The sequence below is a fragment of the Globicephala melas genome, chromosome 2 (genome assembly GCF_963455315.2).
Source record: "Globicephala melas chromosome 2, mGloMel1.2, whole genome shotgun sequence".
In the NCBI taxonomy this organism is placed as follows: Eukaryota; Metazoa; Chordata; class Mammalia; order Artiodactyla; family Delphinidae; genus Globicephala; species Globicephala melas.
The window spans coordinates 111,986,806-112,013,121 of NC_083315.2; the positions used below are offsets into that span (position 1 = coordinate 111,986,806).

The 26,316-nt window shown below is 36.7% G+C and overlaps 1 protein-coding gene across 4 annotated transcripts in view; it reads left to right on the top strand.

Moving 5' to 3' along the window:
• The window catches only part of AKAP6 (A-kinase anchoring protein 6), a 493,560-nt gene that overhangs the window by 396,980 nt on the left and 70,264 nt on the right, over positions 1-26,316 (top strand). For all 4 annotated transcript variants that reach the window (XM_060294728.1, XM_060294724.1, XM_060294726.1 and 1 more), the window contains 2 exons: positions 3,493-3,639; positions 6,699-6,923. In XM_060294728.1, the coding sequence (XP_060150711.1) occupies positions 3,493-3,639; positions 6,699-6,923 (372 nt within the window). The remainder of the gene's footprint in view (positions 1-3,492; positions 3,640-6,698; positions 6,924-26,316) is intronic.

The window sequence follows — 26,316 nt, forward strand, 5'->3', positions numbered from 1 at the left end:
TAGTTTATTTTTTATTTTTTTACTTACTAGACGGTGAGCATCGACATCCCTTTCATGACGCTTTCTTTCTCTGACCTCACAGTGACAAGGCATCTTGTTCTTTAACATTGAGGGAGGCAGAAAAATGCTTGAGTTGCTCAATGTGTGCCTTCTATACCAGTTTCAAAATGGCTTATTCTTCTGGTTTCCATGGTGACAATTAACACTGTTTCAAGGCATTGTTCCAGTCTCCATTTGGGCAGAATTTTCGGTGTGATTTTTAACAAAAAAAAAAAAAAAAAAAGGAAAAAAAAGGTTTGGGGGGAAAAAATCCCTTTAGCATAACTGTCAAAAAAGTTATCTCAATCAAGTCTTCATGCATTTCTAATTTTATTTACTTCAGAAGTCCTGTTTTGGCTGACTTTGTTTTATAATTCAATTTTAGTATTTGTGCTTTTAAAAAGGAAGCACTGAATAAGAATTTTCTAAAAACTTCTTTAACTCTTAGCTTTAAAAATGAGCTAGTGTTTGTGGTTATTTTTAATTCGGTTTTTAAAGGTTTCTTTATATATCTCTATATACACACAGGAGTGGCATTTAGAATAGGAGTGGCCTGTGTCTTTAATTTAGATCATTCACATATCTATTAGGAGGCTTCATTAGTCAAAATTGAATTGGCCAAGCAAATACACTTAATAATGTAAATACGCCCTTTCAATAGAATATATTTTATTTTTGACTAGACAGGCCCACAGCAGGTGCTGTGGGGAAATTAAATACTGGATGCTTATTTACCTTAGCACGCAAGAAAAGCCATCTGACTTTAACTTTGTTAATCTCATTTTTGACTATTGAAGAGTAGTCTATATCATAACATCCCTAGACTACAGGGCACAGTGGGGCAACCTCTGCTCACTTACTGCTGTGGACGGAATGAATATGAAGACTAAATTATTTTCTCACCACAGGCTAAAGTAGCCCTACTTGATAGAATGACCGAGAACTGATAGAGCTGACAGTTGATTGTCCCTCTCTAATGCTTCTGAAAATGTTGGAGAGAGAAAAGCAACATACTAACGTCAACAAAAATATAACCCTCTGGCATGATGACATATACAGCTTGAGGCCCTAAATTATATCAGATTCAACCTTCAGAGTGCTTCAAACATTAAAATAAATATTTTCATCTTAAATTACATGACATTCTATTACCTCTCATGCACATACCAATACATCTAACAATTAGCTGTATTCTCTTAACTCTTATAGTTTGAAGGCATTGTCCATCAATCACATCTTTCATCAGTCTGTTTATACAGTAGGTTACATGGTGACAAAGACAGAGAGCATACTTAAAGACAAGTTTTTTAATGTAATAACCTTTTATAATAGCTGTTGCCGTGACTACCAGTACTAGATTTCATAGAGAAAATTATTTTATTATGTCTAAAATTAAATTAATTGTTTTTAATATTTTTATTATTACAAGACTATGATGTTTATGGGACACATTTAAACTGTTGTCTTTCTTGACTGATCTGCTGGGGAGGAGCTGTTCAAAGTTGGGGTAACGAGAGGAGGTGAGCTTGTTACAAGTGAAAGTGGTAACTGGTCGAGGCTGATCCCGGGTGGCACAGCTGGAGGACTCCCTCTGTCAATTAATGCACATGGCATAAGCAAAAGATTTGAATAGGATTCTTCTACTTGCTTGAAATGCTAGTTCCCCCAATATTATGTCAAAGAAGTCTTACCAAATTAATTATGTAAATCTTTGTCAGCCATATCATCTTTAGATGGAACTCTGCTTACATAAAGCAGATTGCCCTCTCCTCCAATCATTACTCTGATAAATAAAACACTATTTAGGTTTCTAGAATACTTGTTGAGTGTTGAGTCCAGAAAACTCGAGTGGACAGTGTGTTTTATAAGTGTTGTAGTAATGTGGTCTTTGTAATTGCCTGCCATTAGAAAATACAATCAGAATTCCCATGTATCACAGGCCAAATTCTGGAAGAGCTCTAAAGCAACCCTTGATTCTTTTCGTTATGCATATTCATGTAATTTTGGATACTCTGACACCCTGATCAACATTCATTAATACTACGAAATGCTTTAAATCACCTCATTTAAAACATTTTGTTCTGTGATCCACAAATGACTAGCATTTGGAGAAGTTTACATAATACAAATGATGTGCATGTTTAGTGTAAATGAAAGATTAAAATATGAAACTAAAAGTATGCAAACATATGCAGGAAAATGCTGAGGACCTATTAACCGAAACAGGGATTTTACACCTTCTTTTCCTTTAAGCTGCTTCCAATTGTATTTTAGTTTGGGATCTTACACAGTATCATGTTTTCAAGTTGAATAAAATCATCCAAGTGCTTGGGCATGTTTTGAATGTGCTGATTTCCTACTTTGCCCAGACAAAAGCATTTCTTATTAGATCTGGTAAGGTGCTCATCTTAGCTCAGTTAGGACAATGGTGTATTATTACCAAGGACCCCAGTAACCTAACTTTTATGCATTGAAGAAAGAAGTTTAGGGATTGCCAGTATACATTTGGAAATGTGCTAAAGTTGTAAAATATGTTTAATACTCTAACCAGAATCCAGTTTTTCTATTCAGAGTTGTTTTTAGGTGCATATTTAAAAACTACATCCATAGTCAATTATAGTTGTCCTATAATATAGGACTTTCTAACTATGAAGCTATCTAAATAGAGTTATTTGAAGAGAATCACCCTAGTTAACTGTCACATTAAATAGCACTTATTATCACCAGCAAAACATCCTTTAGGAGACACCCACTTGACAGTTTGTTAGAATACAACGTATATTGCGGGAAGAGAGTTCTGTAATCGATTGTGATGTTTGGGACATTTTACAGCAATCAATAAGGAAGTGTAGATTTGTAACCATTCTCAAAACACTGTTCTTTTGTTTTTTGTTTTTTCCTCTCTATATGTACCTCTTCTCCAAGCCCACACAGAATTTTTAAGTAAAAGAAAAATGAAAAAAAAAAAGTTAACAGAATTTAGGGGACTTATAGGATAAGGAGGAAGTTACACGCTTTTTAGGGATCATTTTATTTGTACCACTCTGAGACTAGTCCTTTGGGAGACAGAGATGGGTGATGGGCAGTACTCTGGAGCCAAATGTTGGCCAAAACTAATTTTGATATTAAATCCCTCTAGACCAGGTATGTTCCTATTTGGAGTATTTTAAGATAAAGATCAAATGTGTGTACAAACTTTAGTTTGGAAAGACATAAATCGTAGTCAACTAAATGGAATACCTTGGATGTTTGTGTATATGTGAGAAATTTGTATATTTTTAACTGTTTTCAGCAATTTTTCTCAACTACTCAAGTTTCTTAGTTTAGCCTCCCCATTAATTTTATTGGAAACACAAACTTTTAACACCCATGAGCCTCACTAACTCTGTGCTCAAAGATTTTCTAAGAACACCTCTTTCCCTAATGGTATCTTTTTTTCTCTTCCCGTTTTAGCGATACAGTGTGGAAATGTCCATCAGGGACCTGAAAAAGACGGAGCTGCTTAGTAAGGTTGAAGCTTTGAAGAAAGGTGGCGTTTTACTACCAAATGATCTCCTTGAAAAAGTGGATTCAATTAATGAAAAATGGGAACTGCTTGGGGTATTTGCATTTTTATTACTGTTTGTAGGTTATGTGTACATTTTTTGTGAAGCACCCTGTCTGATTTCTAATTTGAGGCACAAATATCTCTCTCTTTCAATTCACTACCTACATTTCTAACAAGCTATTCATGCTATTATGGGGGAAAAACACAGCTTTTCCTCTTCTGTTTTTTTTTTTTTTTTTTTTTTTTTTTACTCTGAACTTGTCTTCTCTCAGATTTTTAATAATTTTGGTTCTTTAATACGTAAAAAGGTAAGTAAAATATGCCATGTATTATGGGCATGCACCAAGTCAACTATAATACAGTATATCCTGATATACACTGACTGTCATGCTTGAATGAATGTTAATAGAATTTATTCTGAAGGTACATGTTAGAGACATCCACTGTTTAACTATTTACTGTACCCTTCAGATGAAAAGTGGAGTTGTCACTATAGCTTTCAAGTCACACTAAAGCCACAAAAACAAAGATGCAAACTTGACCCAAATCTGAATTGCAGAATTAAATCGGCCTCTGTTTTGTGCCTCAATTTCCAGCTCACTTTTAACAAAAGCCAAAAAAAAAAAAAAAAAAAGTTTCATGTAATTCATTTCACGCAATGATGGGCTGGGTCTCAGCCAAAGACTGAGATGCAAGAATCTGGCAAAAAGGCAATATAGAGATTCTGTTATCCAGAGACCAGGATGGCACTGTGCAGGAGACAGTACTGTCCTTTTGTAGGAAGACAGCTGAGAGAGAGAGGTTAAACTGTATTTTTTCATCAACTTCTCTCCTAAATTGCCTTCACTTCAAATCAAGGGTAAGCTAAATTTGTCAATTACTTAAATGATTAATTATAACAGCTAAGTATGGGTGGTGTCAGTTATGGAGCATGATTTTGCATGCCTTCCCTTTCCTGCCTTTTAATTTTTAAAGAAATAATACTCCAAAAATATTTTGAATAATAAGCTCTCCATGTACCTTGATGACTTGGAGGAATGCCAGTGTTCAGTTTATGCCATGCTTAATCTAGGTGGTTAAAAAACTGCAAGTTGAAATCCTTGCTTTCTCATTTAAATTCACCACACTCTGCAATCGTGCAAAGTAACTTAAAACGTTAAAAGTTTTTACTCTGACCTATTGTTACATTACTTTTCAATAGTAATTAATGGCTTTCATTTTATAATATGGTGATTTAAATCAGAACCTACTAAATTCTACAGAATTCATTGATCTCATACAGGAGAAATGCGGTTAGTGTCTGACATTTTAAAAGACTGTTTACTAAATAGATGAGAGCAGCAACTTTATATGCTTGATAGATAAAGCGATAGTCTGCCTGTGCTGTATTTTCACATATCTATTTCTAATTTGATAAATAATTAACAATAATCTTTTTGGAAAATTGTTTGAAGTATGTCACGTATATAGCTCCCTAAACAAAAATTTTAAATCAAGATAACATTAAAAAAAGAAACAGAATATTTAGCTATCCTTTATGAGGCAGATACCTTAAAAATGGTTGTCATTTTAACAAAAATATCATTCGAATGCAGTACGCAGAGTTTTGTAATGATTTCTGGGGAGAGAAGGGTGCTGGGAAGATTTTAACAAAACCTGTGTTACACTACCACCACCAGGCATACTGCTTTAATTGGCATGATTACATTTTAATTGGCATGAAAAAAAATTAAAGACAAGGATTTTAACTTCTAACAATAGTAAAATAGAGGGATATGGTTTTTAATATTACTTTCATCTAAGGTGAACAGTGTGGAATGGAAATACATTAGAATGAAATGTCAGTGGTGCGTACAGTTTAATCTGTGAAATTTTGTCCCCTGTGCTGCATATTACTCTGTCTCAATTGCATATTAAACAACCCTATCAAGGCAGGCATTGGCATCTGCTGTGCTGACACAAATTGTGAATTAAATGAAATTGATGTCCTCTGTCGTATATTTATGAAGATGGACCATTCTCTGAAGTATTCTGTTTATGAAGAATTTATGATTGCAAACTGTTCCAGAACAAAAAAGTGGCAATAAATTCTTTTTTGTGACCCTACCCTCCAAGGGCATTGATTTCACCTCCTGCTGCTACTTTTGTTACAGCATAAAAACAATAGCTAAATCTGGATTCCACTGAGGGTCTTCAAATTATCAATATTTGCACCATGAAAATACAAGGGTGTTGCCACGAAAGGCGATTTTTCTCCTAAAGATACCATTTACGGAACACTACACAGCAGATGAATGTTTGTTGACTTAATTTTATTTGTGTTTTAAAGCCTATTTTTGTAGCTTTAATTCATCATTATAGATTAACTCGTCCTGATTCTCCAGAGTGTTTTCCACCAAAAAAAAAAAAAAAAAAGCCTTTCCTGACTGTACCTTCATGCCATAGTGGTTCATCTAAGCAGGCTTCTAGCATAGTGGATTGGGGCTTATTTTAACACATATTTTAGAAAGTCTAGCATCCACAAATGCAAAGTGGGAAGAATTGAAGGGTTGAACAATTTCTAGGTCAGGTAAAATCAACAGCACCAAGGAGGCTACCCCTTCTTAACAGTCCTGTGTCATAAGGTTTAGGGAATTGTACCTCACAAAACAAAAAAAAAAAAAAGGAAAAAAAAAGGAATTTAATTCTCCATGCATAGTCTACTCTTGGCCTCTTTAGTATATTGATTAAACTCAAACTTCTATCTCCTGAAAATTTTTTGCAGAGAATTTTTACTGTAAACTCCTTTCATGAGAATTGAAATGAGTTTTTATCAGTGACCATGGTGAACTTTTGGGTCAAAGCTCCTTTCTGTTAGAGGAAATTAGAAGTGAATGACGTCTTCGTAAGCCTCTAGTGGTAGTCAGAACAACACCCACGGCTCAAGAATCGAATCCTAAATGGAACATTGAGCTAATCTGAACTGAATGTCAGTTGTGAGGTGGGAGGTGCAGCAGACACCTTCCAGGTGGCTCTTATCACCAGCCAAACTGTGATATGTATTTGGTACCTATGCTAATCAATGTTTTTGTTTTTTGCTGTTTTTGTTTTTGTTTTTAATCTGATGCATTAGAAAACCCTAGGAGAGAAGATCCAGGACACAATGGCAGGGCACAGTGGGTCGGGTGCACGTGACCTGCTCTCTCCTGAAAGCGGAAGCCTGGTAAGGCAGCTGGAGGTCAGGATCAAAGAACTGAAAGGGTGGCTAAGAGATACAGAGCTTTTCATCTTCAATTCCTGTCTGAGACAAGAAAAGGAAGGAACAATGAATGCTGAGAAACAACTGCAATACTTTAAGGTAATAAAAAACAATCAAAGTTTATAAAAAGCTTTCTTTATGGTAGGGATAAAATATTTATCAAGTACGTAAAGTATTATACCCGTGTATCTATGTATCACTGTGCTCTTAAATGTTTCCTTGAATTTATAGGCACCCTCCACATTTCTTATATGCCAACGTCTGTGTGTGTATAAAGATGAACATTAAGCGTATCAAATACACATTGTATAGGGGAAATCTCTGCTGCTTGTGTGTTTTGTGCAACGCCTGTTGAAGGAGGGCTTTGATAAATTAAAAGCAGACCAGCAAACACTAAAGATTACTGAGGACTTTGAAAGGCAGACCTAAATGTTCTATAAATAATGTGGCTAAAAATACTTCCATAAATTGATATGATAAAAACACATGATTTAAGATAAGACCATTAATGCTAACAAAAGGAAACATAATTTTTACACATGAAAGAATCAACTATTTATGGAAGGAAGAAATAAAGTAAAAGTGTTTCCTACATTAGAGGCATTTTCCACTCTAGAAAAATGTCAAACTTAGCCACATGGCTGTGTACGTGTTCGCTGTATGTCCATGAAGAAGAAGCGTTTGTTCCCATGGTTTACACAATATCTATTCAAAAGCAGTTTAAAGTTGAAATCTTTGTTCTCATTGGCCACACTGACCTGTACTGCTTGAACCCTCCTGTAACTGCAGTGATTATTCGAACTCTGGCTGGTGTCAGCCCAAGGCTTTGGGGTTGCAAACATGAATTTGCTGGCTTAACAGATCTGAAAGAGGAGAAAGGGGAAAATCCAGAAGGAAAGAACTTCTTGAGACCAAGCAACTATTTCTTCTCAAAGCCTTCTAGGACCAGGTTTTAGTCGTCTCACATTCTGCTCTGCAGTCTTCCAGCATTCTGCATATCAGAGAACGTAGTCATATGTAGTTCACCTTCCCTCTGCCAGACAGACAGGCCCCCCTTGCTCACCTGCATAACCCAAGAGGAGGCCCCCTCCAAGGTAAGACCACAGTACTTCTCAGTAAACTGTCTGCATTACACATCTACACACTGTTTTACTTGAACTCCTTGTCTGCCACTGAGTTGAAGTTAAAACCAGAAGTTAAAAAGTCTCTTGCCAAGGCAAATGGGTTTCACTATCTAAAATCTAACATCCAGATGATTTGTTACTTCACCTCCGCTTGTTTCACTCTAACCCCCCCATTGCAGGGAGATGGAGTCTTCAGATATTTCCCTCTGTGTTGTTTGAACTTAACAGGTACCATATAAAACATCCCGGTCATCAGTAGGCTAGATGTTGTGAAATTTATTTTCTCTCTATAGTATCTATATCGCAGCTTTAGTGAACTGGTTAATGGCCCCAGTCAGTCGTGTGACCTTGATCATATTTCTTGTATGATCCCTGGTGCCTCAGTTTCTTCATCTATAAAATGGGATGCTGGTAATATTCATCTTATGCGGTTATGAGTTCATACATGTAAATCATTATTTCTACTTTTTGTAATGGTGTATTCGTAAAGGATAGAAATCTCAACATTATAAGCCCAAAGATGTTACATAAAAATTGGGCGCTGCCAAATGATATTAGCTTTATGCTTTAGGCTTATACAGTGTCCTCAACATTATCTTCAGCTAGGTCCTTGTAACAAATTTAAAAGAGATTAAGAGACACAGAGAGAGACAGAGAAAAATCTCTAGGCTTCCAAATCATTGAATAATTCTTAAAGAGTTCTAGTCGTTTGCTAACAAATACTTTGTGGCCACTAGGGAATATTCACTACCCCTAATTCATTATTTACCATGTGCATCTTAGTGCCTGAAAATAATCATAGAATTTTTCTTTCAAAAGTACCAGAGATTATCACATGCTTTTTGCTCTTTTATTTCTTCAAAGCATGTTTATGTTTTCAGTATCACCATTCATTAAACTCACTACATTTATGCCCGACTCTTATTTATTTAGCTATTTTTAAAATAAAATAATAAATAGAGACTTTCCTACTCCAAACAACAGGCAGGATCTTGATGGTGATGTATACCTCATCATGTGTTTTTCCCAGCCCTATTCCATCCCCTTCTATCCTTACCTAAGGTAATCATGATCCTGAATCCCATGTTCTTTATTTCCTTGCTTTCCTCTAGTAAGAAAGAATATTTTTAATTTTAGTTGTTTTTAAACTTATTAAAAGGTAATCATGCTGTATGTTATCTTTTAGGACTTCTTTTTCATTTAACATTATAATGCCAAGCTTCATTCATCTCACTGAATATGGCTGTAATTCACTTACTTTGACATTGCGTAATATTCCTTTGTGAATATTCCTTTGTGAATATATGTGTATATACATATAAAGCTAACAGCAACTTATGAGGTTGGTATTAGGATCCCAATTTTGCAGATATGGAAACAGGCACATGGAGGTTAAGTTTTGTGTGTCCAAGGCCACATATAATGAGTGGTAGAATTAGGTTTTAAATCCAGAACTGTCTGACTCTAAAGCCCATTCTCTGAACTACTATGCAAAATTGGTATTTATTGGTATTTAGTGGATGTCCTTAACATGCCAGGTGACTCAATGGGAAGAGCAGGACAGAACTAAATATCATTGTTTCTTTGTGGAAGGTTTATTAGTCACAATCTTCAGCAATTTGGCTAGAATAGCAAATGGTTGTAGCTATTAAAGATCTGGGGAGGTGAAAATATTTGTGTTTTCATTTTACATTTTTGTACAATATCAGTGTAAATTTCTTTGCCATGTGTCACTTTTTATTTTATTATTTTATTTTTTTTAACATCTTTATTGGAGTATAATTGCTTTACAGTGGTGTGTTATGTGTCACTTTTTAAATTGAAACTTTTAAAACTTTTTGAGAATATGGAGCCCTGATGATTTTTCTGTATGACCTGAAACTCTAGTCCCTTCTAAAGTTTTGATCTTGAGGAGTTTGATTGGATAAGCTAAGTGGATCTAGCATGACAGCACTTTTTTGTTTGTTTTTTAAAGAAAGCTTTCTGTGTGTCAGTTGGAGTAAACGTCTTTCCTAGCCAGAATTATGACTATTTCTGAGCTGTTTACTCTTTAGTGCTCAGTCTATTAGTTAAGTGTTCTGTATATTACCGCATTCATTGGAAGAATGAAATCAAACGTTTGTAACACAATAATATTGTAATATAATGTTTAAAACCTGTCAAAAATCATAATTGGTAATAGGCATATGCAGAATAAAAACTTTTTACTTACCACAAATCCAGAAAACAGATAACCTCTGCCTTTCTAAGTGATAAAACCACTCAAATAAGAGAGTTATTAAAGAACCTTTATGTGTCAGAAACTCTTTGCCATGTTCTGCCTCTTCTTGTGGGTTCCCAAATGTCTTCTGCTGTCATTAGTCACACAGAACACAGAAGACAGGCTTTATCCACAGGGTTTAGTTTTATGATTCTCCATTCTCTAAAATCTCAGGCTTTTCACAGAATGAATTTCTTTATATGACACCCAGAGTAATGATAGCTAAGCCACAGTGCACTACCCAGGAGAACAGGGAGGGAGGGTGCTGCGTATAAAAAGGAAAATCTGTCGCTTCATAGACACAACTGTTTCCTTCTCAGAGTTTGGTCTGGGATGAGAGAAAGGATCAGGATCTTAAGTTTTCAGAAAAAGAGAAAAAGCAATAGTGGAAAATATTCTTTTTCTCTAAGACAGTAATTGATAAATGTGGGGTTAGACATGAGGCAAAATTCTACCTAAGAAAGAGTTAAAGCCCAGGATGGGAGAAACACGAAGGTGTGAACCTAAAAACCCTGGGACAGAAATGCAAAAGTGTCCAAGAGTGAACACACCATGACAACAAAACTCAGAGAGCACATCAGAGATTTAATGAGGCCAGCTGGCAAAGGGCCCCTTAGAGCTGTGTATGGGCAGCTTCAATGCCATTGGCTGGAAAGCTTTACTTTTTAATGATGATCCTTCAGAGAGAAAAGAAAATAATTACTTAATCATATGTTCCTTGTATCCCATAACAAAATTCATTATTCTGAAGACTCAAATTGGGGAGAAATTATCGGTTACCAGCTAAAGGAGACTGCGGCACTGGACTGGGCCCAGAATCAGCCTGGGAGGGACAAGTTTAGACCAGCCAAGAGGCTCTGTCATAAGAAGAATGAATGGGATAGATTTGGTAACCTTCACAATGACTAATGTCCCAAGTTTGCTTACCAATTTAAATTTGACCAAGCACTGATTGGTTCAAAATGACAGAGTAGAAGGACATGCACTCACTCCCTCTTGTGAGAGCACTGGAATCACAACAAACTGATGAACAATCATTGACAGGAAGACACTGGAACTCACCAAAAAATATACCCCACATCCGAAGACAAAGGAGAAGTCTCAATGAGATGGTAGGAGTGGCGCAATCACGATAAAATCAAACCCCATAACCGCTAGGTGGGTGACTCACAAACTGGAGAACAATTATACCACAGAAGTCCACCCACTGGAGTGAAGGTTCTGAGCCCCACACCAGGCTTCCCAACCTGGGGGCCCGGCAACAGAAGGGGGAATTCCCAGAGAATCAGACTTTGAAGGCTAGTGGGATTTGACTGCAGGACTTCAACAGGACTGGGGGAAACAGAGACTCCACTCTTGGAGGGCACACACAAAGTGTGTTTGCATTGAGACCCAGGGGAAGGAGCAGCAACCCCCGCAGGAGACTGAGCCAGGCCTACCTGCTAGTGTTGGAGGGTCTCCTGCAGAGGCGGGGGGGTGGCTGTGGCTCACCGTGGGGGCAAGGACACTGGCAATGGGAGTTCTGGGAAGTACTCCTTGGCGTGAGCCCTCCTGGAGTCCACCATTAGCCTCACCAAAGAGCCTGTAGCCTCCAGTGCTGGGTCGCCTCAGACCAAATAACCAACAGGGAGGGAACTCAGTGCCACCCATCAGCAGACAAGCAGATTAAAGTTTTGCTGAGCTCTGCTCACCAGAGCAACACCCAGCTCTACCCACCACCAGTCCCTCCCATCAGGAAGTTTGCACAAACTTTTTAGATAGCTTCATCCACCAGAGAGCAGACAGCAAAAGCAAGAAGAACTATGTTCCTGCAGCCTGTATAATGAAAACCACATTCACAGAAAGACAGACAAAATGAAAAGGCAGAGGACTATGTACCAGATGAAGGAACCAGACAAAACCCAAGAAAAACAACTAAATGAAGCGGAGATAGGCAAACTTCCAGAAAAAGAATTCAGAATAATGATAGTGAAGATGATCCAGGACCTCAGAAAAACAACGGAGATAAAGATTGAGAAGATGCAAGAAATGTTTAACAAAGACCTGGAAGAATTAAAGAACAAACAAACAGAGATGAACAATACAATAACTGAAATGAAAAATACACTAGAAGGAATCAATAGCAGAATAACTGAGGCAGAAGAACAGATAAGTGACCTGGAAGACAGAATGGTGCAATTCACTGCCATGGAACAGAATAAAGAAAAAAGAATGAAAAGAAATGAAGACAGCCTAAGAGACCTCTGGCAACATTAAACAAACCAACATTCGCATTATAGGGGTCCCAGAAGGAGAAGAGAGAGCGAAAGGACCCAAGAAAATATTTGAAGAGATTATAATCAAAAACTTCCCTAACATGGGAAAGGAAATAGCCACCCACGTCCAGGAAACACAGAGAGTCCCAGGCAGGATAAACCCAAGGACAAACATGCCGAGACACATAGTAATCAAATTGACAAAAAAAAAAAAGACAAAGAAAAATTATTAAAAGCAACAAGGGAAAAATGACAAAGAACATACAACAGAACTCCCATAAGGTTAACAGCTGATTTCTCAGCAGAAACTCTACAAGCCAGAAAGGAGTGGCATGATATATTTAAAGTGATGCAAAGGAAGAACCTACAACCAAGATTATTCTACCCAGCCAGGATCTTATTCAGATTCGATGGAGAAATCAAAAGCTTTACAGACAAGCAAAAGCTAAGAGAATTCAGCACCACCAAACCAGCTCTACAGAAAATGCTAAAGGAACTTCTCTAAGTGGGAAACACAAGAGAAGAAAAGGACCTACAAAAACAAACCCAAAACAATTAAGAAAACGGTAATGGGAACATACATATCGACAATTACCTTAAATGTGAATGGACTAAATGCTCCAACCAAAAGACACAGGCTCGCTAAATGGATACAAACACAAGATCCATATATATGCTGTCTACAAGGGACCCACTTCAGACCTAGGGACACATATAGACTGAAAGTGAGGGGATGGGAAAAGATAATCCATGCAAATGGAAATCAAAAGAAAGCTGGAGTAGCAATTCTCATATCAGATAAAATAGACTTTAAAATAAAAAATGTTAAAAGAGACAAGGAAGGACACTACATAATGATCAAGGGATAAATCCAAGAAGAAGACATAACAATTATAAATATATATGCACCCAACATAGGAACACCTCAATACATAAGGCAACTGCTAACAGCTATAAGAGAGGAAATTGACAGTAACTCAATAATAGTGGGGGACTTTAACACCTCACTTACACCAATGGACAGATCATCCAGACAGAAAATTAATAAGGAAACAGAAGCTTTAAATGACATGATAGACCAGATAGATTTAATTGATATTTATAGGAAATTCCATCCGAAAACAGCAGATTACACTTTCTTCTCATATGCACACAGAACATTCTCCAGGATAGATCACATCATGGCTCACAAATCAAGCGTCGGTAAATTTAAGAAAATTGAAATCATATCAAGCATCTTTTCTGACCCCAACACTATGAAATTGGATATCAATTACAGGGCAAAATACATAAAAAACACAAATGCATGGAAGCTAAACAATATGTTACTAAATAAGCAAGCGATCACTGAAAAAAATCAAAGAGGAAATCAGAAAATACCTAGAGACCAATAACAATGAATAGATGACGATCCAAAGCCTATGGGATGCAGCAAAAGCAGTTCTAAGAGGGAAGTTTATAGCAATACAAGCCTACCTCAAGAAACAAGAAAAATCTCAAATAAACAATCTAACCTTACACCTAAAGGAACTAGAGAAAGAAGAACAAACAAAACCCAAAGTTAGTAGAAGGAAAGAAATCATAAAGACCAGAGCAGAAATAAATGAAATAGAAACAAAGAAAACAATAGCAAAGATCAATACAGCTAAAAGCTGGTTCTTTGAGAAGATAAACAGAATTGATAAACCTTTAGCCTGACTCATCAAGAAAAAGAGGGAGAGGACTCAAATCCATAATATTAGAAATGAAAAAGGAGAAGTAACAACAGACACTGCAGAAATACAAAGCATCATAAGAGACTACTACAAGCAACTCCATGCCAATAAAATGGGCAACCTGGAAGAAATGGACAAATTCTTAGAAAGGTATAACCTTCCAAGACTGAACCAAGAAGAAATAGAAAATATGAACAGACCATTTACAAGTAATGAAATGGAAACTGTGATTTAAAATGTTCCAACAAACAAAAGTCCAGGACCAGATGGCTTCACAGGTGAATTCTATCAAACATTTAGAGAAGAGCTAACACCCATCCTTCTCAAACTCTTCCAAAAATTGCAGAGGAAGGAACACTCCCAGACTCATTCTATGAGGCCACCAGCACCCTGATACCAAAACCAGACAAGGATACTACAAAAAAGACCAATATCACTGATGAATATAAATGCAAAAATCCTCAACAAAATACTAGCAAACAGAATCCAACAACACATTAGAAGGATCATACGCCATGATCAAGTGGGGTTTATCCCAGGGATGCAATGATTCTTCAGTATACACAAATCAATCAATGTGATCCACCATATTAACAAATTGAAGAATAAAAACCATGTGATCATCTCAGTAGATGCAGAAAAAGCTTTTGGCAAAATTCAACAGCAATTTATGAGAAAAACTCTCCAGGAAGTGGGCATAGAGGGAACCTACCTCAACATAATAAAGGCCATATACGACACACCCACAGCCAACATCATTCTCAATGGTGAAAAACTGAAAAAATTTCCTTTATGAACAAGACAAGGGTGTCCACTCTCGCCATGATTATTCAACATAGTTTTGGAAGTCCTAGCCATGGCAATCAGAGAAGAAAAAGAAATAAAAGGAATACAAACTGGAAAAGAAGAAGTGAAACTGTCACAGTTTGCAGATGACATGATACTATACATAGAGAATGCTAAAGATGCCACCAGAAAACTGCTAGAGCTAATCAATGAATTCGGTGAATTAGCAGTATACAAAATTAATGCACAGAAATCTCTTGCATTCCTATACACTAACAATGAAAGATCAGAAAGAGAAATTAAGGAAACAATCCCATGCACCATTACAACAAAAAGAATAAAATACTTAGGTATAAACCTACCTAAGGAGGTAAAAGACCTGTACCCAGAAAACGATGAGACACTGATAAAAGAAATCAAAGATGACAGAAACAGATGGAGAGATATACCATGTTCTTACATTGAAAGAATCAATATTGTGAAATTGAATATATAACCCAAAGCAATTTACAGATTCATTGCAATCCCTATCGAATTACCAATGGCATTTTTTTACAGAACTGGGACAAAAAATCTTAAAATTTGTGTGGAGACACGAAAGACCCTGAATAGCGAAAGCAATCTTGAGGGAAAAAAACAGAGATGGAGGAATCAGACTTCCTGACTTCAGACTGTACTATAAAGCTAAAGTAATCAAGACAATACGGTACTGACACAAAAACAGAAATATAGATTAGTGGAACAGGATAGAGAGCCCAGAGAACCCACGCACCTATGGTCAACTAATCTATGACAAAGGAGGCAAGGATATACAATGGAGAAAAGACAGTCTCTTCAATAAGTGGTGCTGGCAAAACTGGACAGCTACATGTAAAAGAATGAAATTAGAACCCTCCCTAACACCACACACAAAAATAAACTTGAAATGGATTAAAGACCTAAATGTAAACCGAACACTATACAACTCTTAGAGGAAAACATAGGAAGAACAAACACTCTTTGACATAAATCACAGCAAGATCTTTTTTGACCCGCCTCCTAGAGTAATGGAAATAAAAACAAAAATAAACAAATGGGACCTAATGAAACTAAAAGCTTTTGCACAGCAAAGGAAACCATAAACAAGATGAAAAGACAACACTCAGAATGGGAGAAAATACTTGCAAATGAATTCAATGGACAAAGGATTCATCTCCAAAATATATAAACAGCACTTGCAGCTCAATATTTAAAAAATAAACAATCCAATCAAAAATTGGGCAGAAGACCTAAATAGACATTTATCCAAAGACATATAGATGGCGAAGAGGCACATGGAAAGCTTCTCAACATCACTAATTTGTAGAAAAATGCAAATCAAAACTCCAATGGGGTATCACCTCACACAGGTCAGAATGGGCATAATCAGAAAATCTACAAACAACAAATACCGGAGAGGGTGTGGAGAAAAGGGAACCCTCCTGTACTGTTGGTGGGAATGTAAATTCATACAGCCACTATGGAGAACAGTATGGAGGTTCCTTCAAAATCTAAAAATAGAATTACTATATGACCCAGCAATCCCACTACTGGGCATATACCCAGAGAAAACCATAATTCAAAAGGACACATGCACCCCAATGTTCATTGCAGCACTATTTACAATAACCAGGTCATGGAAACAACCTAAATGCCCATCAACAGATGAATGGATAAAGATGTGGTATATATATACAATGGAATATTACTCAGCCATAAAAAGGGACGGTATTGGGTCATTTGTAGACACATGGATGGACCTAGAGACGGTTATACAGAGTGAAGTAAATCAGAAAAAGAAAAACGAATATCATATATTAACGCATATATGTGAAATCTAGAAAAATGGTACAGATGAACCAGTTAGCAAGGCAGAAATAGAGCCACAGATGTGACTATGGACAAACTATGGACACCAAGGGGGGAAGCGGGGGGTGGGGCATGGGGATGAATTGGGAGATTGGGGTTGACATATATGCATTAATATGTATAAAATAGATAACTAATAAGAACCTGCTATATTAAAAAAAATCAAATTAAAAAAAAGGAATTTGACCAAGCACTTTTATGCATGTTATTATATTTAAACCTTACCCTAATTATATAAGTTGAAAATTGTGGTCACCTTCTTATGTGTGTTTTTATTTATTTTCATGAATGAAGAACTTGAGATATGGAAAGTTAATGTGACTTGTTTGAATTCGCACAGCAACCAGCAGCAGAGACAAAGCAAAAGCCATGGTCTTTGGGTTCAAATTTTAGTATTCTCCCATTCTGTCATTTGCTGACCCTTCGGTAAACATTGAAACCTTGTTTTACTCTAAATCAAGGGTTGGCAAACATTTTCTATAAAAAGCAGGTAATATAATCTCTGTCGCAGTTATTCAGCTCTGCTGTTATAGTGTAAAAGCAGCCACAGAGAATATGTAAATGAATAAATATTGTGTGTTTAATAAAACTCATTTACAAAACTATTTACAAGAGCCGGCAGTGGCTAGCAGACCTTAGTTTTCTGACCCTGCTCTGGATTACAAAAACTATCATAAACATGGGAATGGGTACCATCTGCATCTCCTTTAAGGAAAGGAGGCCACGCAATAATTGCATTAGGAGGAAGAAAACATTCTTTTAATAATTGTAATAGTGACAACCAGTACTTATTGAGTGCTCATTAGATGTGAGTCACAGTTTCTAAGTTTCTCCATTCACTTATTTAATCCTCATCACCATCTTGAGGCAGCTGGTTTATTATCCCCAACTTATGGATGAAAAAACTGAGGCAGGGAAAATTGAAGTTAATGAAGTTCATACAGTTAATAAGTGATAGAGCCAATAGTCAGGTCTAGAAAGTCTTTCAGAATCTGCCGCTACTTTGTAGACTCAGTAGTCCTTGGGTCAAAGATCTATTTTCTGGAAAGAGAAAAAGATGTTAACTCATAACTTACTCTATTGTTCCTCATCCCTTTTCTGATTCCTTGGATAGCCATCTAGAGGATGTTAGGTTGTAACCTCCTCAGGAGCTTCCCAGATATAACCTGAAACCAACCGCCACAAACAGAGGGCAGGAAGAGACTGAAGAAAGAGGCAGACAACTCCACATTGGCAGGTGGCAGGTTTAATAGGAAAGGGAACTTAGGAGGCTTGTCATGGGCAGCCACGAGACAAGAAATTTCCCCACCTCCAGAATCTTAAAGGTTTATATAGAGGCCTGAACTGGGTTCAGTCATGTACACAGTCCAGATAATCTCACCACCACACTGTTATCTCAAGGCTGTATCTTTGGGGCAGATTCTGAGGGCAGGGAAGGCAAGCAGAACACACATTCCGAGGACAGGGGAGGAGAAGAGGAGTCCAGTTGCCCGGGTTCAGCTTGAAGGTCAAACGATAGTCACGTCTTCTTGATGACCAACCCCCCCCGCCTCAATAGAGGAAGTCAGCAAGTCAATGTTTTAAACCTTGGACATTAAAAATTTTAGAGTAGGGTCTTTAACAGGATTTCAAATTAACTATGAGGTATGCAGCATTACTAAGTAATTACTCTGAAAGGGAATATCACTGATGTACTTTTACAAAATAGATACATAAAAGAGCTAAACACAGTTCACATGCCTTAAGAAGTATTTTCCCAAATCTCACTGTGTAATTTCCAGAAATAAAAATAGAACCAATCTAGCCAAGACATTTAGAGGGAATTTCCCATGTCCACTATAATCAATCTCAAATGGCACCATAAATAATCACATGTCCTATGTCCTTCAAAACCCGCATTTTTAAGGAGATAAGGTTGAAAGACAGAAGAGAATATGTTGGAAGTTTTGAGATTTGAGAGAGGAGGCCATGGTTCCTACAGGTCCAGGATCATCTCTGCTGCTGTGTCCTGGAGCCATACAAACTTGGTAATGATGCTGTTGGCAAAGCTGCAAACAAAGAATTACAGTAATTCAATCTGGCTGTAACAAAAGCATGTAAAATGCTTTCAAAATCAACAGATATCAGACAGGATTTAATCCTTTCTATGTGTCTTAAATACATTTTTTTAAAAAGCTATTATATTAACCATGTATGTTCATCAAAAAGTAAGTACTGAAATCAGCTTTTATTAGATATTTTCTCCACTGTATATAAAAAAAATCCATTGCCTAACACTTCTTTGGAAGTAATTTTGAGTAATTGGATACAATATAGAGCTGCCTTGTAAAGAAAAAAAACATTGGCTAGGTTAAGGTTGAAATTCAAAGATAGATTTAAATAAATGTTATTCACACTACCATCTGGGGGTAGTGGGAAGACCCACAGGAAATTTTTATAGGCAATCCCATTGTAAGCCTTCTAAAGTAAAAGAAAATGGAGTAACAAAGGCCTAATTCTTTCTGAGTACACCTTTTTCTAGAAGATGCTGAATGATTCCTGAAGTGGGGCAATCTGCCCCTGAATTGAGGATTCATAGAGGTAGCCATATACTCATGTCATATGTGTTGTTTGTATTACTGCTCTCAGGTAAACCAGATTCATGGAAGTTAAAGGCTGCACTGCTAATCTAGAAAGATAACAGAGAGATGTCACCCATCCTTCACTGCTGCCTCAAAAACCAGACAGAACTGCATTTAGGCTCTGAAACCACAGTGATGAATATTTCTATTCTTACTTGATTTCTTAACATTATTTAAATGTTGTTTTAATTGATAATAAACTCAAATTATGAAGAAACTGGGAGTACAGCATTGCAAACATGTCTCCATGCTCTTCATGTAGATAAGATTGAAGCAGTGAATCTGATCCACCATAATGTAGAAGCTTAAGCCTGTGGGTTCAAGACGCATGAGTTTATCCTGTCTCTACCTATTTCTAATCCACGATTTTTCTTAAAGCCCCAGGTTTCTCATCATAAAAATCGACATAGTAATAACACTTACCTCATAGAGTGGCTATGAGTATTAAATGAGATAATATATATGAAAGCTCCTTAAAATGGAGGCTACCTAGTGAAAACTCAGCATTATAATGCTATCAGCATTATAATTATTATAGCATAAGCTTGTCCTTTTTAAAAAGCATTTATTTGTAATACAGTAGGGCAAATGGATAAAGTAAATGGTAAATAGTAATCAGGGAAAATTCCATGGGTTTCAATTACTTCAGGATTAGTTGTAGGATCTTTAAGAACTGAATTATCTGTTAGTTGGATCATTGGCCTATTACTGCCCAGGTAAGACCACAAGAGAATTGTTTTCCTCTTAAGACTAGAAAAAAAGGAGATAGTCAGTAGACCTCCTAAGTTTGCCCTTTGACCTGTGGACTGGACAGCTTTTCTGGGGTGCAGAAAACTAGGTCCCAGATTATCAAAGGTGGGTCTCCACATTAGGCTGCTTTACAACTTTTGAGCAAGGTGGTAACACTTGGAGGACATTTTCTTCCCTATTTTCTGTCTCCCTGACTCTCTTTTGTAAACACCCCTTTATAGTTTCATCATATTTCTCACAGATTATTGCTCTATACAGATACACGTATACCGCCCCCCCCCAAAAATTAGACCTTAAATTAAGGAAACAAACAAGTCTTTTTTTTCAGTGTTCATATTGAATTGTCGGTCATTTTTCTGTAATTTTACCACATCATTCTTTTATATTTAACCAATTAATGGTATTTATTGAATATCTCTCACTAGGTTCTGTTAGTTGGCAACATTATGATCTAGGATTTTCAGCTGTGTAATCTCAGCAAATAATTTCTCTTCTCTTTACCTGATAGTTTTTATTTGTAAATTTAGGCTCTTGGATTGAAAGAATTCAACTCTAGCATTCTGTGATTCTATACTAGCCATCTTTTTCTATCAGTAAATTTATTCAATTGTAGATGCCGTTTAATTCCTCTAAACAATACTTTTGGTTTGGCACAAAATTTCTGGTATATAATCAACTTTATATGCCAGGATTCATGTTTACTTCATTGAAAATGATGCTTCAGAAGGACAAAGGCATCTTTTGAACCAAAGTTGCAATGTTGTTGCCTTTGGCACCGTGGTAGCTTTCTCTTCATACCCATTTCCTTTCTAACATTATAGTGTCTTTATAATTTGAATAGAGATGTTGTATAAAATGCAAATGAAAAGGTCTTCCTAGTTATGAATTTCAGTCAGGATGGTGGCACAGGTAACATGTTTTGTTTCATCAGGACTTGGTTGATTTAAAAGTAGAAAGAAATATGCCAGTTAATTATTGGTGCAGCTAATTATTTTATTAATATAATCACATTCTTTCTCATACTTTCAATAGTTTCTTTTGACATTTGCATTTATTTTATAAGAATATGAAAAATAATTCAGAATTAATTCCTTATACATTTTTTATTCCTCAACATATTTTTTTATACCATGGTTTTCCATTAAAAAAAATTATTCTTAGTAATGACTATTGGATTGTCTTCTAATAATTTTTTTTTTTTTTTTGCGGTACGCGGGCCTCTCACTGTTGTGGCCTCTCCCGTTGCGGAGCACAGGCTCCAGATGCGCAGGCTCAGGGGCCATGGCTCACAGGCCCAGCCGCTCTGCAGTATGTGGGATCTTCCCGGACTGGGGCACAAACCCATGTCCCCTGCATCGGCAGGTGAACTCTCAACCGCTGCGCCACCAGGGAAGCCCCTTCTAATAATTTTTATAGAAAAAGTACTTTCCTGGTATATTCTCCAAACCATTGCATGTCTGAAAATGTATTTTTCTTGACCTTGCATATAAACAATAGCTTGCTGAACAGAAAACTTTGTTATGGGGAGTATAACCTTTTGCCATCAAAACTGCTAATGATTCTTTTGGCATTTGGAGATGCCAGAAAAGGAGAAGTCTAATTTTTGTTGCCACATAGAACTTTGTTTTTCATTTGTGTGTGACTGGGTGTTGGTCTCTTTATTTCTTTTGCTGGGAACTTGGTGAGTCCTAATTGATTTTGAGAACTTAAACCCTGCTTTAGATCAGGAAAGTTTTACCTACTATTTGATTATCATAAGTTCTTTATATGTTTAGTTCCCTCCTTTTGAAAGTCGTATTCAATGCATATTGATGAGCCTTTATTGACACATCATACACCCAGCATCCATAGTTTATGTTACCGTTCACTCTTGGTTTGTACATTCTATGGGTTTGGACAAATGTATAATGATGCATCCATCATCATGCCTAGTATTTCACTGACCTAAAAATCCTCTGTACTCTGCCTATTCATTCATCATCCCGCACTCACCACCCCAACCCCTGGCAACCTCTGGTCTTTTTACTCCCGATAGTTTTGCCTTTTCCAGAATGTCATGCGTTTGGAATTATAGTATGTAGCCCTTTCAGATTGGCTTCTATCAGTTAGTAATATGCATTTAAGATTCCTCCACATCTTTTCATGGCTTAGTAAGTCATTTCTTTTTAGCACTGAGTAATATTCCACTGTCTGGAGGCACCACAGTTTACTAATTCATTCACCTACTAAAAGACATCTTGGTTGCTTCCAGGTTTTGGTAATTATGAATAAAGCTGCTATAAATATCCATGTGCAGGTTCTTGTGTGAACATAACTTTTCAGCTCCTTTGGGTAAATACCAAGGAGTGTGATTGCTGGATTATATGGTAAGAGTGTGTTCAGTTTTGTAAGAAATTCCCAAACTGTCTCCCAAAGTGTTGGTACCATTTTGCATTCCTACCAGCAATGAATGAGACCTCCTGTTTCTCCCTAACCTTGCCAGTATTTGGTGTTGTGTGTTCCAAATTTTGGCCATTCTAATAGGTGCATGGTGGTATTTCATTGTTATTTTAAGTATATAAACTTGTTAAGAGTAGGAACTATATTTTTTTTAAAAACTTTTTATTGAAGTATAGTTGATTTACAATGCTGTTCTAATTTCAGGTGTACAGCAAAGTGATTCAGTTATATGTATATATATATATTATATATACAGTATATATATATTCTTTTTCAGATTATTTTCCCTTATAGGTTATTACAAAATATTGAGTATAGTTCCCTGTGCCATACAGTGGGTCCTTGTTGGTTATCTATTTTATATATAGTAGTGTGTATCTGTTAATCCCAAACTCCTAATTTATCCCTCCCCTCATTTCCCCTTTGGTAACCATAAGATTGTTTTCTATGTTTGTGAGTCTGTTTCTGTTTTGTAAATAAGTTCGTTAGTATCATTTTTTTTAGATTCCACATATAAGCGACATCATATGAGATTTGTCTTTGTCTGGCTTACTTCACTTAGTATGATAATCTCTAGGTCCATCCAGGAGTAGGAACTATCTTGAAGTTGTCATTTTTTGCATGCCCTTCACAGTAACAAAGACAATGCCTTAGAGTTGCTAGATACTAAAGAAGTACTTAGCACATTGTAGAATTTCATCACAAGATGGTATTTGAGGTCATTTGGCTATTTCAACCTCCTTATTCCAAAGAAGAGAAAACCAAGTCTCTGATAAATTAAGTGACTCACCCAGGACCATACAACCAGAGCCAGATGGCAGCCCATATCTCCTGAATCCTAACCCAGGCTATAGTCCAATAATACCAAACCGATGATTTTATGTGAGTCATCATTGATGCCTTTGCAATTTTCACATCTTGATTTTTCCTCTACAAAATAGAGATAATAAGCCTATCATTTGATGAATAGAAATAAAAAATGATCATCACAAGGGACATTGTGATTGATAGGAAATGTAGAAATGCTTACTAATGCTATGAAGTACTGTTTTAAACAGTATTAAAAATAGATATGACAACAAACCAAGGCTTTTCTGGCATTGGAACTCAGAGTCTACCCATCCTGACCCTGCATCTTCTCACTTCAGGGGTTTTACTCTCAGGAGTTCAACTCAGTATGGAGTTTGCTATCATTTTTCACCTAGTGTTTATGTTGTACCTCCATATGAGGAGCTTAAGGAGCTTTACAGACATTAGCTCATTAATCCTCCCAAAAACTTCTCTAAGATAGGGCAGGGGCAAAAATTATTATTCCTATCTGGAAAAAAAATGGCCTAACTTATCTCTCTTAATTTTACTGATACTCTAAACCATTGATTAAATTCTAACTTATACCCTGTACACTTAAAATATAATATTTTCTTCCCCAAGGATATTTTTCTTTCTTTTTCAATGTAATGTCATGAAGATAAGTGTGAAACCAGAATGACAGGTCTGGTGTTAGAAGTTCATTTGCGAAGCATAGGATAGGCGATAGGTTCCTCCTTCCCTATATGCTCTCCTCATTTTCTAAAAAATATCCTTTATTGCCCCTCAGTCATGACAGGAGAAGTGACTTTTAGGATTTGGAGGGATGTTTCGAGACCAATTCTTTCCTTTATCTGTAAGCCAAGACCACCAGCAAGAGAACCAATGGATCCATTCAACCATGCCATACTAACTCTCTATAAAACACCAGTGCAACAGACTTCAATGCTTTGCAAAAGCAGCAATAGAACTTAAATTTTCAGTCTTGTGTGCTTTGCTTAGGCATGTGGTTCTCACTATAAAGATATTTGGAGTTAGACTTTGAGGATGTTAGAACATGACCTAGACATGAGAAGAATCTGAGGCCAAGAAAGGTTGTTTCATGTAAACAACTGCAACAACACACTTGTCCATTTAGAGCAGTTGCCCACAGTTCAGGCCAATGAAAAGGAAAATGAATAAGAATGATAAAGACAAAGTGAAACTAGTACCCTATCACCCCTCAAAGTTTATCAGAGCAGGTAAGAATCATCTTGCAACTGATTTGAGAGATATTCCATGTTTTATTATTATCTTTTAAAAGACCATCTCAGACCGCCATATGATATTTTTCCTGTCTCATAACAAAATAAAATTATGTAATAATCTGATGCCAAAGATGGTAAAGGCTAAAGAATCATTTCCTTTTCACAAGGTTGTGGAATATTGCTTTGAGCTAAGTAATCATCAGAGCAATTTACCAGTTGGCTAATATTTAGTCAGCATCTCTCTACTACCTGATATAACAGTTAAAGAGTTTTTCCGTTATATATTAGTTAAACTTCTAAGAGAAGTTTACTAACCTGAGAGTGTGGTTAGTATTACTGCACATCTGGGAATACTGAAAACTAGCAAAAAAGGAGTTGAATTGCCCGGGGCTTCCACCACAAAAGCAAAGGAAAGAGCTAAGAAGCAAATTCCCAATGGTCCAGACCCACAGGAAAATGTCCTATTTATTTTAGGTGCTATGAAAATAAAATCAGAAATATGAAGTTTATAGAGCTGGCTATACCTCAGCCTCTTCCAGGTCAGGGAGGAATAAATGAAAAAAAATAGAACGGTCTTTCTTATATTGACTTTTTTGTCCTTAGTATCATTTTCCTCTTTTTTAGTGGTGTTATTCCCCACAGCCTAACTTTCTTCCTGCACTCTTGCTGTGTCCCTAGAGTTCTTGAATTCATTTACTTCCCATCTGTAGGATTCTTGAATAACAGTAATACTTCCCTAAAATACAAATTCCTAGCTGTTATACTTCAAGTAACACTCTGAGCTTTGTGATGAGTTCCAGGAGTGGCTTCATAGGAAATAACAAGTAAGTTAGCCAGAGATAAGTCTGGAAAAATACGGTTTGATGGAGGAGGCGGGTGAAGAATAGTCAACTGTGTATGGATGAGAGAGTTAGAAAACACCACGCAGCAGAGTTGAGTGATTCATGAAACAAATTAGTCCAATAATCTGTCCTGTCCTCTGTGTTCCACATTATCCCTGGGAATTCCTTTTGTGTCGTCCTTGCTCCCGTGTTCTCTTGCTTTCCTTCTTAATGTTATTTCATCCCCCAGGTGTGGTCTTTATGATGGTTCTTCTTTCATCTGAACTCACAGATGAGTTCAGGTAGTTGGGATCCACAAATAATCCAGAGAAGAAAATCACCTTCATCCGTTCTCCAGAATTACTTGTTTTTTAAAAATATTTATTTTATTTTTGGCTGCGTTGGGTTTTAGCTGCGGCATGTGGGCTCTTTCATTGTGGCGTGCGGTGGTCTTCGTTGTGGCACGCAGGCTTCTCTCTCTAGTTGTGGCGTGTGGGCTCAGTAGTTGCCGTGCGCAGGCTTAGCTGCCCCGTGGTGGCATGTGGGATCTTAGTTTCCCAGACAGGGATTGAACCTGCGTCCCCTGCACTGGAAGGTGATTCTTAACCACTGGACCACCAGGGAAGTCCCCTCCAGAATTACTTTGAGTGGAATCGGTAAGAGTTAAAAAGCACAGTGGGTATTGTAAAAAGATTTCAAAATATAATGTAGAAATAAAAGGCAATTAGTGCCTCATCTGCTTATGAAAAGAGAGTGGGATTTTAAGAAAAGGTATAGTAT